The sequence below is a fragment of the Ostrea edulis genome, chromosome 5 (genome assembly GCF_947568905.1).
Source record: "Ostrea edulis chromosome 5, xbOstEdul1.1, whole genome shotgun sequence".
Taxonomy (NCBI): Eukaryota; Metazoa; Mollusca; class Bivalvia; order Ostreida; family Ostreidae; genus Ostrea; species Ostrea edulis.
The window spans coordinates 93,352,398-93,371,539 of NC_079168.1; the positions used below are offsets into that span (position 1 = coordinate 93,352,398).

Consider the following 19,142-nt stretch of genomic DNA (forward strand, 5'->3'; position numbering starts at 1 on the left):
TTAGAGCATTGTCGATGATTAAAAAATTGGAATTAATTTATTACATAATTAATAGAAGCAAAAATACAAACCATCGAATGATTTATTTTTAAAATCCCGAGTTAATTACATTTGACCGAGACTTATGTTCAATGTACTTTGATAGAGGTTTTCATAAAAAAAAATGTTCATCGGGAGTGTCTGGATAATGCAATGATTTTTGTATAATAATTCCTAGGGTCTTTGTCACAGTATAACTAAATTACGGTTAGCTAGTTTGGGTTTTGACTTCTTATGAAAAGTGTGAAATTATTGGGTCTGCGCAATATCAGATCTAGTCTAAGATCTTGCGCTGACCCAATATATTTCACACTTTCCACAAGAAACTAAGCACTTCTGTTGATTTCAAATACACAGATTAGCTGACCCCCATTGTTCTACTGATGCGAAAACCCCTTCGAATTTGCATGGAATGTACAAGTTATACACAGGTCATTGTTATAGTCATACATCATAGTACCACTAACCCGCTAAGTTATTGAATGACGAAGTATGACCAAACTGCAGATTGAACTTTATAGAGCCCCGTGCTAAGATTACTTATATTTTTCAATGTATCAAAAGGGGTATGTTGTCGGTTAAGTTGTGTAAAGTTCTTGACAAGTAATGAAATAACAAAAATATGGTGCCTAAATTGTCCGATTACGAAAACCTTAAATTGGGAACGTGTGTGTGTGTGTGTGTGTGTGTGTGTGTGTGTGGGGGGGGGGGGGGGGGGGGGGGGGGGGTAGTCTGAAACTCTCAATTCCCCCTTCCGACTTCAATTCTTAAATCGTGCAGTGGGTAGGTCGCTACAAGCTACAAGGCTAAATCCTTAACTTTCAAGCTTTTAAATTACACACTCTCCGATTCTACGTGCTTGTAATCAATATTTAAGGATGTAAATCCTCGGTGTCAAATACAACTAGTTCATGAAAAAAAGACTAATATCAATATAAACAGAAATAACTTAACGATTATTTGCTTTTATTCATATACGCTATCGATTATTAAAATCTTTAATTTAATCTTTAGATGCATAAGATAATGAAGCAACACACACACACACACACAGAGAGAGAGAGAGCATTGGTAATCATTGATTATAATATTCATGAATGTATGCAGATACGTGCTTAGCTGTCTATCTCTTTCTCATGCTATATATACTTCAACATCATTGGATTTACTGGATATTTCTTCGATTTCACCTTCATAATACATGTTAATGCAAGCGGACTATCTAGGCATTTTTTCCCATCTTCGCTAGCCAAGATTATTCGTACACAAAGGCACAGTTGACCCAAAACCCATTGCTAGTGGAGATGAGATGAATTTTACCCCCGTATTATGTTATAACTGACGAAAACCTAGTACGTTTGTTTTACAACTTTCATTCAGAAGACGCGCAAGTTTGTGAGTCACTGAATAAACGAGAAAACGTCTGCATTTTATTTCAATCGTTGTCAACTCTATACTTTGTGATATTTCAAGACTACGGTACATGTACTCAATTCAATTTATTGGATCTCATCACCATTATGCAGTGGTATACAAAAATATAAAGACAAAAAGCTGTTTGATATACATTTAGTAAATAATACATGCGTGTAATAAAGTATTTATCAAGTCAGGGGGAAAATAACGTGTTATTATAAATGTGAAGTATGGGCATTCTAGGTAGGGGACCACATTTTATTTTATTATTTTCTTAATGAAAGTTTTCTAAAGGTTTGTTTAAAAGGAAAGATATTTTTAATTTTTATTTGTTTAGGTGATAAAAATTTGATTCTTTGCTCACATTGCTTCACAGATGAATACATAATGAAATTCATTTCCAATGTAAACATGTACATGTATATAGCTGACCTTAATCACCTATTCCTAATTACACTGAAAACCTTATGTTAAAATTAAACCATTGCTTATGGTACACATTTCTTTGAACTGCTATTTATCAAATTGAAATTACTGGCATGTGATTGTCGTTGTTCATGACCCTTCTTTTATTTGGTGAAATTGTGCTGCACGTGCGTGAAACAATGTACCGACAAGTGGTAGGAATAACAGAGGTGTTTATATACAGGATGTCGAGAATTTGGGCGTTCATAAAAAGGTGTGAACGTCTGCAGGGAAGTCTACATACAGATATATATGTACCGAAAACACCAACGTATCATTAAACAACAATTACAAGAATTGAATGATTGATAGCTAATTTCTAAATAATGAATGGGGTGGGGGCCTGCATGCTGGCCAAGCGAAAAGTTTTTTGGATGAATCATTTCGGAAATTATTTCTTTGTTTTATCACACAGAGGTACACGGTGGCATCGACGGAGGTACAGGTGGCATCCACGGAGATCCTCCGTGGACTTCAATGTCTAGCTCGCACGGAAAAAATAGGATTTCAAAGGTGCCGACAATTTTAAAGGTCCACCGTGTTTGGAGCAAATTTGTTCCACCGCGTTGCGTGGAACACGCATAAAACTCGTGTCGTGTACTGTATTACAACATGATTCTAAAACTCCTATAACTGAATTTTCTGACAATTTATCAATTGAAATTACATGGTAATTCACCCAAGTTCCTTTCATCTTTCATGATTTACAGATAAAACATTTTGTCCAAATATGTTACTCAGATTTGGTAATTAAAATTATATTGAAATAATCTAAACTGTATACCAGAGCAGATCTTTGCAATATTCACAGGACTTTAGACTTATATGCACCACAAATTGAGATCGGGTTCATAATTTAAAAATTAAAAGCATCGGGTGTGTGATTCATTTAAATGTAACAGACATGAAGCATGAGGTCCGCCAAAATTGATTTCATCAGCTGCAGTGAGTCGCCATTGAGTTGACAGGCCAAGGTGTTGTACAGGCATAATACCGTTATCTGCACCGCGATAAAATGTAAGATTTATTTTTCCTTTAGAAAGAGTTATTTGCTCTTTAAATTTGGTTTATTCCGTTAAATTACTATAGGAATATGCAAATTTTCAAAGATTTGCATATGGCACAATTAAAAGAAGTATAAATTAAAACAACCCCCTGGGTGGTGGGGGATGGTGGTGGATGAACCTAAATTACGGAATAAACTGTATATTAAAGATATGCGGTGCAGATAACGGTATTATGCCGTTGTACATTTATAGCTGCTCTGATGAGAACCCGGGGAGATTAAGGTAAGCAATTTACAGTGTATTTTATAGACTGTCAGTCTTGTTCTAAACAGGGGCCAGACCCTCATTTACAGTGTTTTAAGGCATCATATATTAGAGTTAGGATCTTGTATATTAGATTCTTTCAACTTATTTTGATTTGATTCTTATAATTTCTTTAATTCTTTGAAATGACTTAATCACATTGTGGAATCTGATTGCCATTCAATATTCTGTTGATCCTCATTTACTTTTATTCTACGTTGATTAAAATAGGATAACATTTGACAATTTTGAATTAAAATTCTTCCAAAGGAATGTAGTTCATGAATATATATTTCTTTTGTTTACAATGTGTTGTATGGAGTTAACTCAGACTAGGATAAAAAATGTTTACTTGATGAAATTCAATTTTTATGCTTTTAGAAATTTATTTGATAAAGGTTGGAAGCAGCTAAATCTAATCATGTTAATAGGCTATTTCATATTCATTATCAGTCTGTAATTAGCTTGATATAGAGATGGTACTCGGCCTGTTGATTCTGACGATGTTGAGCTGTGTGTAAACATACACTACCTTTGGTATTTTTATCATTATTTGTAATTCTATTTTTATTTTTTTCAGAGTGTTCCCTATTTCTCATGAAAGTCAGATACAGGCGAATGTGAATATTTCCAAAATCAGTTCATTAAAGTTAAAACAAAGAACAACACTTTATCCAATTCATGCCCTGACTTGAACCCAAGTGAGTGTACTGAGACTTTGACATGTAATTGTGAGTACAGGCATTCTGAAATACATGAACAAGACCAACGCCAACGTGGCATAATACGCCCGTAGATTTTGCTCAATGAAAACATATTTTAGTGGGATTCATATTTTAGTGAAGTTAGCACTGTCCTCTGTGAGCTAATTCATTATTATGCTTGTAGAAATGGATATCAAGATATAAAGAAGGATATAGCCTTAGAATGCGCTACTTCATAAATATGCTAATATACCACACACCTTTGCTTGAAACAGTTAGTGCTAAAGTATAAGTACAGGTACAGTATACTGAAATGCAATATTTAAAACACAAGTCTATCAACTTACTATACCAGATTAGTAACCAAGCCAAATCATCTTCGGTTTGTATCCTGCCATCATGGTGATCAAATATACCAAGTTATAATATCAAGGAGCTTACGGTTCGGTTTGTATCCTGCCCACAAGGTTTTCCTAATAAGTGATACTACGACCTTGACCTTTGACCTTGAAAAACAATAGGTACCTTCCTGTCATCAAGGTGATCAAATATACCAAGTTATGATATCCTGGAGCTTACGGTTCGTTTTGTATCCTGCCAACAAGGTTTTCCTTAAAAGTGATACTACGACCTTGACCTTTGATCTTGAAAAACAATAGGCATCTTCCTCTCATCATGGTGATCAAATATACCAAGTTATAATATCCTGGAGCTTACGGTTCGGTTTGTATCCTGCCAACAAGGTTTTCCTAATAAGTGATACTACGACCTTGACCTTTGACCTTGAAAAACAATAGGCATCTTCCTCTCATCATGGTGATCAAATGTACCAAGTTATAATATCCTGGAGCTTACGGTTCGGTTTGTATCCTGCCAACAAGGTTTTCCTAATAAGTGATACTACGACCTTGACCTTTGACATTGAAAAACAATAGGCATCTTCCTCTCATCATGGTGATCAAATGTACCAAGTTGTAAAGTCCTAGGGCTTATGGTTCAGTCTGTACCCTGCTCACAAGGTCCGGACAGACAGACGGACGACGCCATACCATAATACGTCCCGTCTTCAACAGGCGTATAAAAATGAATGGAACTGACAGTGGAGTTGTTGCGGACAAAACTGTTTGTTGTTTCCAAATATTGAGCAAGTGAAAGATTCAACTTCTGTGGTTGTAGATATTTGGTTTCATCAATTTTCAGTGTTGAATGACCTGTTCAATTGTTTACAGAGCTGAATTCTCTGGAAGTTTATGAGGATATCATATACATATTACATTTCACAGGAAAGTATGTGCTTTGTAGTACTTGTTTTGGTAAAGTCCAATACCCATTTAATTCTTGAAATGTTCTTATAACATGTTCATGAACTGTCTTTAGTTTGTTCATGCATTTTACCAGAAATGTTCCTGAAAGATTACATGAAACAAGAATTTAACATTTCAGGAAATAACCAGAATTATTCCAACACCTCTGTTCTTGTGTAGTTCATATGTTCCTGATTTTGTGTTCATGAACTGTTCCATGAACAGTCCTTAATTTGTTCGTGCATTTTACCAGAACTGTTCCTGAGATATCAAATGAGACAAGAATTTAACATTTCAGAAAATTACCAGAATTATTCAAGAACACCTCAGTTCTGCATTGGTTCATTTTAATCAGTTCTTAAAAAGTTCCATGTTCTTGAACATATTGAGTTCAGGTGCTGTCTCATGTTATTTCAGGAACATCCCTTAAATATTCAAGAACTGCTGAGTTACAGTTTAAGCATGTTCAAGAATAATTGGTCAAGAACAATTCATGAAAAGTTCTGAATAATTCAAGAACTGTTCTTAAAAGTGTTCGCAAGGGGTAACATGCCCATGACCAAAACGACAAATCAGAAACATTATTACCCCCCCCCCCCCTTCCTCGAGCGTCATATACCCAAGGATGCTTTCTGTCAAGTTTTGATTGGACATGGTTCATTTGTATTGAGAATTAAGATGAAAAGTAAAATGTTGACAGACAACAAACTTTGATCTTGTCTTTCCATTCATTTAAATACCTCCTGATCTAAGTGCTCCATGCCATCTTCTTCATATTGTGACCCCTCCATACTTGGATAAGGCTTTGAGGCATATATTCCTGGGGGAATCACATTTTTCTTCTTGCCCATGGATAAAAGCTTTGCTAAATCCTGGCGTCCTGGACAAGAAATAATCTTTAATTCATACATATTTAATGTTACTTACGGTTTCAATGATTATCTCATGGGCACTTATAAGTGAGTGACTCAACTGACGAAAACAAGAGGCCCATGGGCCATACCACTCCTCTGAGTCACCTTGACCCTCCTGTTCTTCAGAGGAAGATATCTTAGAAATCTTTTCCCTCTTTAATCCCATGACAATTTTAACCCCGACCAAGCTGCATGGGGTTGTGACTTAGCTTAACTTGAATCCAAACAATATGGGGATACCTCAAAATCAATGACTGACATGGCCTCCCTGTTCTGGATTTGTTTTATCAAATATTTTTTCCACTATAGTCATGTATTATGTAAAATTCCATTTCTGATTTTAACCCCATCCTCACTCTAGGGTTCAAGAAAAAACAAAAGGCCCATAGGCCACATTGCTCACCTGAGTGACTTTGGCCCTGCCGTTGTTCAACTGTTGTGATTTCTAAAAGGTTGTTGTTTTTTTAAATTAATCTTTATATCCATAAACAAGAGGCCCACAGGCCTTATCGGTCACCTGAGTACTAGTGAAAAAGTATCACTACTCCCAAGGGCTATGAAATCTAGAAAAAAAATTCCTGTTCTGAATATCTAAGCTAAATTTTAACATTCAGCAAAAGTATAAAACAAGATGTGTTCTTACAACTTCAATGCCCTCATAAGTGCATACACCGATGAAAGGCTTCACAGGTGTATTAACATTAAAACATTAAAAGATATGACTAATTTGGACCCATCCTAGAGTCAAAACCCTGCATTGTGAAATTCACCATTTTTTGTGCATCTTTTTCTGCTCTTCCTTAGTATGCATTTAGATTTTATACAGTATCATCAAACTTGCACATAAACACTATATACTAAGTTTGGACCCACCCTGGGGTCAAAACCCCTACTCTGGGGATCATGAAATTTACAATTTTGGTAGAAGTCTTCCCGCTTTACATCTTAATGCATTTAGTTTTTCTTACATGTGTGTGGTTCTTGAGAATAAGATTTTTAAAAATTAGTAAATTTTGGGCAGTTTTTGCCCTGCCCATAAGGTCTCAAGGGTGCAGGAATTCTGAAATTTATCATTTATTTCCCCCTTGTCCCAAAGATGCTTCATACCAAATTTGAAAAGAATTGGTATAGTAGTTATCAAGAAAAAGTTAAAAATTTAAAATCAGTATATGCACCCAGGGGTGCATGAGCCGAGTTGCATGGAATACATTGTAAAGCCAGGAATGATGTGGCATATTTATAATTGTGAAGAACTAATTTCAGTTTTAAACTTTTCGAGTTACTGTCCAGAAACCATATTTGTCTGAAGTTTTCAATCTATATTCGGTCACTGTGACTTTGACCTTTGTTCTCCAAAATCAATAGAGGCCTTGCTTTGCTGGTATCCAACAATATATATAAGTTTCATTTGATTAAAATTAAAAATTTACGAGTTATCCTCCGGAAAACAAATTTTTTTTGGAATTTTAAATATATTTTCGGTCACTGTGACCTTGACCTTTGACCTATTTTCTCCAAAATCAATAAGGGTTTTCCTTACCCAGTACAAAACAATATCTTAAAGTATCATTTGATTCGGATTTAAACTTTCTGAGTTATCATCCGGAAACAAAATATTTCTGAAATTTTCATTCTATATTCGGTCATTGTGACCTTGACTTTTTTTCTCCAACATCAATAGGAGTCTTCCTTACCTAGTACACAACAATATCTTAAAATATCATTTGATTCGGATTTAAACTTTCTGAGTTATCATCCGGAAACAAAATATTTCTGAAATTTTCATTCTATATTCGGTCATTGTGACCTCGACTTTTTTTCTCCAACATCAATAGGGGTCTTCCTTACCTGGTACCCAACAATATATCAAAGTTTCATTTGATTCGGATTTAAACTTTCGGAGTTATCATCCGGAAACCAAATTTTTCTGAATTTTTCATTCTATATTCGGTCACTGTGACCTTGACCTTTGACCTATTTTCTCCAAAATCAATAGGGGTCTTCCTTACCTGGTACCCAACAATATATTCAAGTTTCATTTCATTCAGATTTAAACTTTCGGAGTTATCATCCGGAAACCAAATTTTTCTGAAATTTTCATTCTATTTTCGGTCAGTGACCTTGACCTTTGACCTTTTTTCTCCAAAATCAATAGGGGTCTTCCTTGCCTGGTACCCAACAATATATCAAAGTTTCATTTTATTAGATTGTAAACTTTTCGAGTTATCATCCGGAAACCAATTGTTGACGCCCAACCGCCCTCCCGCCAACCTGCCCGCATCACCAAACCAATAGCCGAGTTCAACTTCGTTGCAATTCGGCTAAAAATGTCTATTGTTCACACATTTAATAACTGACCATTTTGCCCTCACCCTGATACCAAAACTTCTACCCCTGGGATCATCAAATTGACAATTTTGGTAAAGGACTACCTGCTCTTTCTAAATATCCATTTAGTTTCAATATAGTATCAACAACACTAAACAAGATGTTATTTAAGTGTTTTACACATAAACACTATATACCAAGTTTGGCCCCGCCCTGAGGTCAGAACCCCTACCCCTGGGATCATAAAATTTACAATTTTGGTACAGGCCTTCCTGCTCTACATCACAATGCATTTACTTTTTCTTAAACATGTGCGGTTCTTGAGAAGATTTTTGAAAATTGGCCCAGGGGTGCTGGAGTCCTCAAAGAACATGACCCACAATATGCCATTTTTGGCCTACCAAGTTTGGAAAAATTAAAGAACACTTTAGAATAAATCTAAGATTATATTTTTTATCCACAACATGGGCCACGTTGTATAGCGCAATCGTTTCCTCACACCGGATGTTTAAAGCACTCAAGTAAATGCCCAAACCTACTCCAGTTTCACGTTTTCCGGGAAAATCGCATAAATTTGCCAAATTCAGTCTATAAATTCACATGGGCCGCATTACTCACGACTCAATTTTGTAAACTAAAATTAAAATGCAAAGTTAGATTAACACTTTCCATTAAAAAAATTAACTCGTAATCAATGTGGCCATGTCGAAAAAAATAATAATAATAATAATAACAAAAGTGTCGTCTGGAAACGTCAGAATCCAAGGAAGTAAATACATACATCTAACGCAGTTGATACGACTCAAAAAGAAACAGCAAAGAGGTGAGTTTTTATGTTGTTATATATATTTTTAAAATAAAAAAATCAATATCTAAACGAGTAAATATGAGAGTCGTGGCCTATGGTAAAAAGGTACAGGGGTTGGGGGGGGGGTTGGGGTTTTTTTTTTTTTTTTTTTTTTTTTTTTTTTTTTTTTACACCTATCGTGTATGTTTGATTCCGAAGTCCGTTCCGATGGCTTTAAAAGTACCGATTTCCCTACCTTTTGTTACTTTAAAAATGATATTGTTCGAAACAGAATGAATGTTCGAATCAAACGTACAGTACAAACTTATACGGCCATACGGAATACCCTAGTTAGAATAATCTAACTGTGTCTCGGGACAGGCCCTCACCACAATCGGTCCGTAGGACATTATCATCATTTTAACGATATAACATTCTATCTAGCCAGTAAATATTTCAAATACACAGGCCCATCATGTACACATGTATTACGCATGGAGAAGTGCGATATATATATTCAGACAGTATGTTCTATCGTATGAATTTGTCCATTGGTTCTCTCCATTTTTACAAATTCCGTACGTTTAATTATTATAGGCTACAGTTCAAAGTTTCTTATAAAATATGAAGTCTGTCAATCGTAACTGTAAAGTTGTAGCAATGTGTTACACTAACAAATGTCTGCATATTACGGCAATGTCAAACACGGCTGTTAGCTTTATCTATTTTACATTTGTACTTGAGAATTTGAACGTACAATATTCTTACATCGAACGGAGAAGAAACAAATATTTTTGTTTTCAATTTTAACTATTTAAGTTCGTAAATTCATAAGTCCCTTGTATATACGTGTAAAGAAACCTACAAAAACACTCAGAGAGTTTGTTTTTAATGAAGTAGGTCAATTTAAATACATATCAAAGTATATCTTGTTAAATAATATTTGACATAACTTGTGTTGAAATGTAGAGTATTCACTTAATTATATTTCCTTTTTTTCGATTGAAGGGTAATAACTCTAAATGGAAAACATAGTTTACTAGTGGTGGATCCTAGTTTTTTTTTTCTTCTTTCGTTTTGTTTTATATATACACACGTATATCAAATGCTTTAATTGATTTTAGAATTTTTATTTTGTGCTATAGACAAAATTGATATTGAAAAGATATGTTTTTAATGTTAGGAAAAAACCCAATCTATAAAGGTGAAACAGCAAACCCCCCACCCCCCGAAAATGTATTACAATACTACTGATAATTTTTCTATTATTTATATTATTTCATGTATGGAGATGTGCATGGTTTTTGCACCAGTTTTCTTTTTGGATTAGGAAATTGGTTTACTTTTTCCTTAAAAAAGGACTTTGGAAGCCTAAGGGTCCATTAAACAGATCCAGGTTGGGAGATTTCAGTCTCTCATGGACTTAATTTCCGTGGAAACAAGGGGATTATTTATATTCGGTCTTTCCTACCCCGGGATAGGAAAGACCGAATATAAATAACTTCCTCGTTTCCACAGAAATTTACGTGGACTACATAATAGAAATAAATTAACCATGTAATATACATTGTTGTAAACCCCATACCCCCTCTATATTTCACACTGACATTAATCAACAAAACATTTGAAGATACACATTTTCAGTTTATTAGTGGAAAAAAATAATTCCAAGTTTTTGAATACAATTTATTAATTGATTCACCAAGCATTAATTAACAAGTTAATTGATTTATAATTAGATTTTAGGAAAAATAACCTAGGCTAATGGGTTTTAACATGAAGTTAAGATTTTCATCCAACCCAAATTGTATAATTTCAATTACATGTATATGACATAAATATTTCAGATATGCCAAGGAGTGGTCCCAAATTCTTTCTCTGTTTCAACTGTCCATGGAGAGTAAAACCAAAACACAGATCCAGGATTTCAAAGAAACTCAGTATCTTTACATGATTAATACGTATAGGAATATACAATTATTGATCAAGATAAATACAGTAAAATTTATACAGTATCATTTCTCAAATCGTATTTTCAGAGTCAATAATATACTGACTCTGATCCCCTATATCGGTGTTGTATTGTTATTATTCACGCTATGAAATCTACATGTACATGTAACAAAAAAGATCATTTGATACTTACTATTAGGTGTCTACAGTAATTTTCCTTTAATCAGGTTTCACAGCAATTGCTCGTTGAACGTGTAAATCCGAGTAAATTCGAATTGAACATGTTTTGACGAGACGCAGTGTCAACTTATTTCGTTACCATTGATATCAATACTCGGTCGTTTTAATACTAAAAATAAAAACAAAAACACCCCCCCCCCCCCCCCCCCCCAAAATAAAACTATGGAATATGATATGAAACAGAATTGTTCCAATGATTCACTTCTTTCACCATGTAAATAGACTACATACTATATTTATTCTTCTTATTTCAGTATTTTAAAATTCAAGTAAAAATAAAAGTAAAGTTGAACAATCACGGCTTTGAACATCCTTTCCAAAATATTTCTTATTTCTATTTCCCAAATTTGGTCAAAAATGCTTATTATGATCATTGAATAAGCCATTCTAGCTATTTGAGTGCATATAACTTGATATATTCAGAGATTTATAGGTTTATGTACATTGTACATGGTCGTTGGAGGTTTATTGTTGTGACGTGTATCCCGAAATGTTAATTTTTTAACATTAAATACCACAATATTCAACGTCATATTAACAAAAAAGTATAGAATATATGAAAAAAAGAAAAACATTTCTAGAAAGCCTATATTCCGAAGATTATTATATACGGAAATTATCAATATCCCAGGCTAGGCCATTTTTCATGGTTCGTGGGTCATGTTCTTTACAATTTATGTCCCCCTTGTCCCAAAGATGCTTCATACCAAATATGAAAACAATTGGACTGGTAGTTATCAAGAAGAAGTTAAAAATGTTCAAAATTGTTAACGCACGATGACAACCAATTGCAATAGGTAACCTGAGTTTACTCAGGTGACCTAACAAGGTGAAGATAATGAACAGTAATCAGTCTCATAATTCCAACAAAGAATACAAAAATACAACAGTAGGGCAAACATGGACCTCTGTACACACCAGAGGTCCATTGGTATGAAACACGTCAGACAGCATTTGGCCCAATGAAAGGTTGTATTGAAACCCCTGTAACATTAACTTATTTGTCAGTAGCTTGCTTCAATTTAAAAATTGATAATATGAAGAACATGCTCTTGTGTATTGAATCATTTGCCTCATTTTCTGGGCTGTACAAAAATATACTCATCATTTTCTTCAAAGTCCCTTTCATTGTCAAAGATGGGTTTAACAAATAGTAGTCAAGAAATTCCTAGATTGCATATATTTACCTATGAGTACATATGGTTCCTCTGGCCAATCAGATGGAGGGTTATATCTGCAGTGAAATATAGCTTCTCTCAATGGCAAAGAAAATCCTATGGGTAAATATTCTAAATCATCCAATGTCATACCTGCAAGTATAATGAAAAAAAAATCATCTATTTCAATGGAACATTTTCTACTACAAAAATGTAGGTCTGCATCAGATTGTATTTTCCAAAAATAAGACACCACATTAAATAAATCCAAGTCCAAGGGCTGTAACTCCTTTAAAAATAGTGGGACAGCATTCTCCTTGTAATATGCACATCTACACATTGTGATCTTCCTTTGTACTAACTTTCATTGAAATCCCACAAAGGGTTTAAGAGGAGTTGCAAAGACAAGGTACTTGTAATAACATAAATCTAAGTCCAAGGGCTGTAACTCCTTCAAAAACAGTGGTGCAACATTCCCCTTGTAACATGTGATCTTCCTTTCTACTAAGTTTCATTGAAATCCCACAAAGGGTTTAAGAGGAGTTGCAAAGACAAGGTACTTGCATAACATAAATCTAAGTCCAAGGGCTGTAACTCCTTTAAAAACATTGGACAGCATTCCCCTTGCAATATGCACAACTCCACATTGTGATCTTTCTTTGCACCAAGTTTCATCAAAATCCCCCACAAGGGTTTATATAATTTAGAAATTATAGATATTGAAAATAAAACTGTTGTCTTGTTATTTAATACCACTAAAAACAAGAGGCCCACAGGCCTTATTGGTCATCTGAATACTAGTGAAAAAGTATCACTACTACAGACCCTGAAACGTGCTACTACACCAGTTGCACGGTACGGTTCGGTACGCTTTATGAACGGTACGGTTCGTTTTCTGAACGGTACGGTTCGTTTCTTGAACGGTACGGTTCGTTTCTTGCACGGTACGGTACGCTTCTTGAACGGTACGGTTCGCTTCTTGCACGGTACGGTTTGCTAAAAATAGCTGCACGCTTTGTGAACGGTTTGCACGTTTTATTAATGAAGTGGGCGTGGCCTGAACGCTTTGACTTCGTATAAATTGTACGTTTCGATAGTTTGTTTTCACTCGATCGGTCTTATTCGGCTCTTTGATTATCGGCTGCAGGATTTGTGGTTGTGTTAGAATGTGCACATGGGGAAATGAGACGTTATTTTTGATTGCTTCGATGGAATAATTCCATATTGATAACGTACATAAAAGTTATGAATAAAAGTTTTTAGAATTTGCTTAAGTCTAAGTCTTAATGGTTGTTATTACGTTTCAATTTGTTTTTCATTTCTCATCAGACATTTATTAATTTACGATTTTATAAAAAGTTGTTACATGAACTGCTCCCCGACATGGGCGTGCGTAAGTGTAAAAACAAAGCGTATTAAGTTTCCGGATATAAATTACAGTGCCTAAATTGGAAAAGTTTTTAAGAAGAAGTGAATTTTGTTTTGAATACACTAAAGTCGCAAATGACACAATGATTATTTTCTGCACTTCACATTTATTGTGATTTATCATCGGCATTATGAAAGATCCAGGATATCTGCACGTGAAGTTTGTACGTCCTTTTTTGTCAGCATTCATAATTAATAATGTTAGATATCTGTTGCATTTGTCTTTGAATCAAATAAAATGATGATAATACATATAATATATATTCCTATCCTTTATCATGCGAAGTCCGATTTTCATTTCCCTGACTTTATTTTTGATCACTGAAAATTGAATTTAAAAAAATTAACAGAAAAGTAAGGCAAGTGTGTAGTTTGCAATAAAAATGTTTCATATACCTTTTCTATATATTGTTGAAATACTTGAAAATGCTGAAATGAATAATTTTTTGCGGCCGATTTGATGCTTTGCATCAATTTAACTTGTTTACATTCTTTTACACATGTATGTATCTATTTATTTCTCTGTCGATGTAATTAAAAATTGTTTATTAGTGTATATAATAAATCCGCCAATCTACATCTATCTATATGGGTCGTTATCAATGTAGAAGAGAAAAAGATATGTCAAAATTATTGCTAATAAAGTAATGAAAATATTACAGTGTAGAACGTGACAATTTTTCTAATCGGTCTAGAAATTTCTCATATGATTCAGACACTGTACGTAGGAAAGTACATATTGAATACATTAATGCTACAAATATCAATTTCATCTTCTTACGGCAAGCCCTGTGCCATACGTGTAGTAGCATTATCAGGGACGTCGACGTCCCTGATTATATGAAGAAATTAAATAGGCTACTTGTAAGTACTATTACAGTATTGTAGTTAACTTCACCCTTGAATTTAAAAGAATTGATTGAAACAGAAATTCCGTTAAAACAACGAAATGCCCCTTGGTTCACTCTTTAAAAGTCTGCAAGTGAAATATACATCCACAGTACACAGGACTGGCTGCAGAAGCATGCATGCAAAATCCGTGCAGTGATCTGACGTCTATTTCTGTTAACAGTTCACAGTATAAAACGAATTTTTATGCATAATTCAGTCAAAACTTGGGTACTTGTTGATAACATACATACACATATATGCACTGAAACAATGTGACATTTACGGAAAGTAATTTAAAAAAAAAAAAGAATATCAAAGATGTTTTAAGCATCTCGGTGATTTTCACAGTTGATAACCCAGCTTCGTGATGTTTGAGGATAATGCTTCGAATAGCCAGCGATAGTCTACAACCTCCTTTCCCATCGAGCGCCATTGTGAAAATAATATACTGTGGCTGAAAAAGTGGGTCACGTGACATAAATTGCACGCTTTCTGCACGGTACGGTACGATTTCGGGCTTTTGGGGGCGGGGTTTGCATAATATTATCCTGCACGCTTTCTGAACGGTACGGTTCGTTTCTTGAACGGTACGGTTCGTTTCTTGCACGGTACGGTACGCTTCTTGAACGGTACGGTTCGTTTTTTGCACGGTACGGTACGTTTCTTGAACGGTACGGTTCGTTTCTTGCACGGAACGGTTCGGTTCGTTTTTAAGGTGTAGTAGCACGTTTCAGGGTCTGTAAATCTAGAAAAAATTTCCTGTTCTGACTATTTAAGCTACATTCTAATGTTTAGCAACAGTATAAAACAAGATGTGTTCTTAAAACTTCACTGCCCTCAAAAGTGCATACACTGACGAAAGGATTTAAATAATAGGTGTATTAACATTAAAACATCAAAAGATATGACTAATTTGAACTCATCCTAAAGTCATAACCCTGGGTTATGAAATTCATTTTGTGTACATCCTTTTCTGCTATTCCTAAGTATGCATTTAGATTTTATACAGTATCAGCAAACTTACACATATACTATATACTAAGTTTGGCCCCACCCTGGGGTCAGAACCCTTACTCTGGGGATCATGAAATTTACAATTTTGGTAAAAGACTACCTGCTCTATCCATTTAGTTTCAATTTAGGGCTATTCCAGCAAAAAAAATATGGGGGGAGGGAAGGCACTTTATTTTTAAGACAGCCACCCATACAATTAAATTTTCCTCTGCTACCACCACCCATACAATTAGATTCTCCCCTGCCACCACCACCCATACAATTCAATACTTTCATTTAACATAACAAATGGATCAACCATATAATATTTTCGAACTTAATTCTAGTTTATATTTTTAAAAATGCAAAAAATATAAACAATAAAATGTCTTTCTTTGTTGTTTCATCGGGAGATGAAGGTAGCAATCATTGCAGAAAAAATTACATATTTTGGTTTCCAATGCAATTTTGGTAGGGAGAAAAAAGGATGATCTCAGCATATGAAATGAAAGAAAAAATGCAATTAATTTTGTATACTCTGGAAACATGCGAGTTGTAGAAACCTAAGCTCTGTTTGCTTATTATAAACGAACAGTTTCACTAATGATGTGGGATATTGTCATATCATTTCTGGACTAGATGTGCATGTCCTTTTTACTCATGTCATGATCTGGGTGCTTGTTAATTGCACAATTGAAATAACAAGAAGTTGGGTTTTTTTTTAATGATATATAACTAAAAAAAATATGAATATATTATACCACTTTAAATTTAAATTCACATATATTGTTACTCTCTTTATTGCTTTTAAAAAACATGTGTCTTATTACATCAGTTACAATATGTATACATAAAATGGCATTGTATAGTGGTGTACAAATTCAAGCAAGCAACGGAGAAGAACTTTTCAAAGAGTTAGGTTTTCTCGCAACTTACATGTAAGTGCTAGACATAGATATTTCCCTAAATTACAAAGTGTATGCATATAGATTGTGACTCTTTTCCTTTGACTTTTCCCCCTACAATCTCTCGTAGGCCTAAGGGAAACTCATGATTATTCCATTTAAAATTTTAGTCCCAAGCATAATATTTACCCGATTTATATGGCAATCAGGCAAATTTTCCACTGTTAAACGTAATGGTATACCAGGTGGGAAAATTCATATCCGAATTACCCCGCACATCTCAAAGTCTGTCGAAATTCACACCTTCGGAAACAACGGTGATTCCCTGATCCTTGATTTTGTTAAATAAACAACAACTCGGGTTTTGGTAATTAACCTCACACGATGCTGCATGTTAATTACGTGTTAACCAATTGATAGTTTGGGTATAATTGATTCAGAGTGCCGATTAAACAAGATCACAGCCGAACTATTACCTGTGCATTTTAAAACGAAAGTGTTAGGGGCGATAATTCCCAGAATAGTCATGCTCGACTGAAATCGAAAGTAGGAATCGCGTTGTAATCGAAAAAATGTACAGTCGTTTCATAAAGGTGAAATTACACGAAAAGGTTGCAAAAATCATGATCGTTGGTTGCGTTAGACAGGTGGTAGTTTAGGACAGGTACAATAGGTTGGGTAACACCTTGGAGGGGAAAGTTTTACGGTAACATTGAGTTATATGCCCATTTATCAATCTTTTTTCCGTACTTAAGTTAATGTAGAATGGCTCCGCTTTTCTTCTTCTTTTGTAATAAAAAAAACGTAATGTGATACAGGCACCCATGTTTTTTATTTAACCTGGAAGACAACCACCCATACAAATATATTTTCCCAAATCACCCCCACCCATCCAAAAAAATATCGGCTACCGTCCCTCTCTCCCATACGTTTTTTGCTGGAATAGCCCTTAGTATCAATAGCACTAAAGAAGATGTAATTAAGTGTCTTACACATAAACACTATTGATATAACAAGATTGGCCCCACCCTGGGGGTCAGAACTCATATCCCGGGGATCATGAAATTAACAATTTGGGTAGAGACTTTTCTGCTCTACATCACTATGCATTTAGTTTTTCTTACATGTGTGCAGTTCTTGAGAAGATTTTTGAAAATTGGTCAATTTTGGGCAGTTTTTGCCCCGCCCCTAAAGCCCCCAGGGTGCAGGAATCCTGAAATTTACAATTTATGTCCCCCTTGTCCAAAAGACGTTTCATACCAAATTTGAAAAGAATTGGAATGATAGTTATCAAGAAGAAGTTAAAAATGTCTATTGTTCACACATTTAATAACTGACAATTTTGGCCCCACCCTGATACCAATACTCCTACCCCTGGGATCATCAAATTTATAATTTTGGTAAAGGACTACCTGTTCTTTCTATATATCGATTTACTTGCAATTTAGTATCAATAGCACTAAAGAAGATGTTATTTGTTTTACACATAAACTCTATATAACAAGTTTGGCCCTGCCCTGGGGTCAGAACCCCTACCCCGGGGATCATGAAAATTACAATTTGGTAGAGGCCTTCCTGCTCTACATCACTATGCATTTAATCTTTTTTTTTTTTTTTTTTAACACGTTTGCGGTTCCTGAGAAGATTTTTGAAAATTGGTCAATTTTACACAGTTTTTGCCCCACCCCTAGGGCCCTGGAGTTGTGCAAATTTACAATTTATGTCCCCCTTGTCCCAAAGATGCTTCATGCCAAATATGAAAAGAATTGGACTGGTAGTTATCAAGAAGTTCAAAATGTTCAATTGTTAAAGCACGACGCACATTGACCAATTGCAATAGGTCACCCGAGTAAACTCAGGTGACCTATTGCAATTGGTCAACGTGCGTTGTGCTTTAACAATAATAAAAAGAAACAGAGTAAAAACAATGTTCCCAAACTTTAATTGGGGAACATAATAAAGCTACAAATATAGATAAATATCTTAAGTATCCCGAGTGATGAGTTCATAAGAAAAAACAAACAACTTTTGATTTCCATTTTTGGGGGGAAACAACATTACTGTTTTTCAGCATTGGGAATGGGACTGAATTTCAGCCTTTTAAAGACATTAAAAAATCGCAGTCTCATTATTACATACCCAAATCTGTCATGAAAAGCACTATTCGTTCTTGTACACTGGTTGTTGGAACAGTCACCGAGAAACTCCTAGACAAAGAGAGATCTGATATTGGGCCTCTGTGACCTGAAAATATATATGACCAATATGTAGATCTGGGCCACCTTGCTCAAACAGGGATAAAGACTTA

At 34.8% G+C, this 19,142-nt stretch overlaps 1 protein-coding gene across 1 annotated transcript in view; it reads right to left on the reverse strand.

Annotated features, from left to right (window-relative positions):
- The window catches only part of LOC125650895 (anaphase-promoting complex subunit 1-like), a 201,758-nt gene that overhangs the window by 85,889 nt on the left and 96,727 nt on the right, over window positions 1-19,142 (reverse strand). The window contains exons 24-26 of the mRNA XM_056166223.1: window positions 18,974-19,078; window positions 12,648-12,770; window positions 5,979-6,118 (exon numbers count right to left, since the gene is read on the reverse strand). Of these exons, the coding sequence (XP_056022198.1) occupies window positions 5,979-6,118; window positions 12,648-12,770; window positions 18,974-19,078 (368 nt within the window). The remainder of the gene's footprint in view (window positions 1-5,978; window positions 6,119-12,647; window positions 12,771-18,973; window positions 19,079-19,142) is intronic.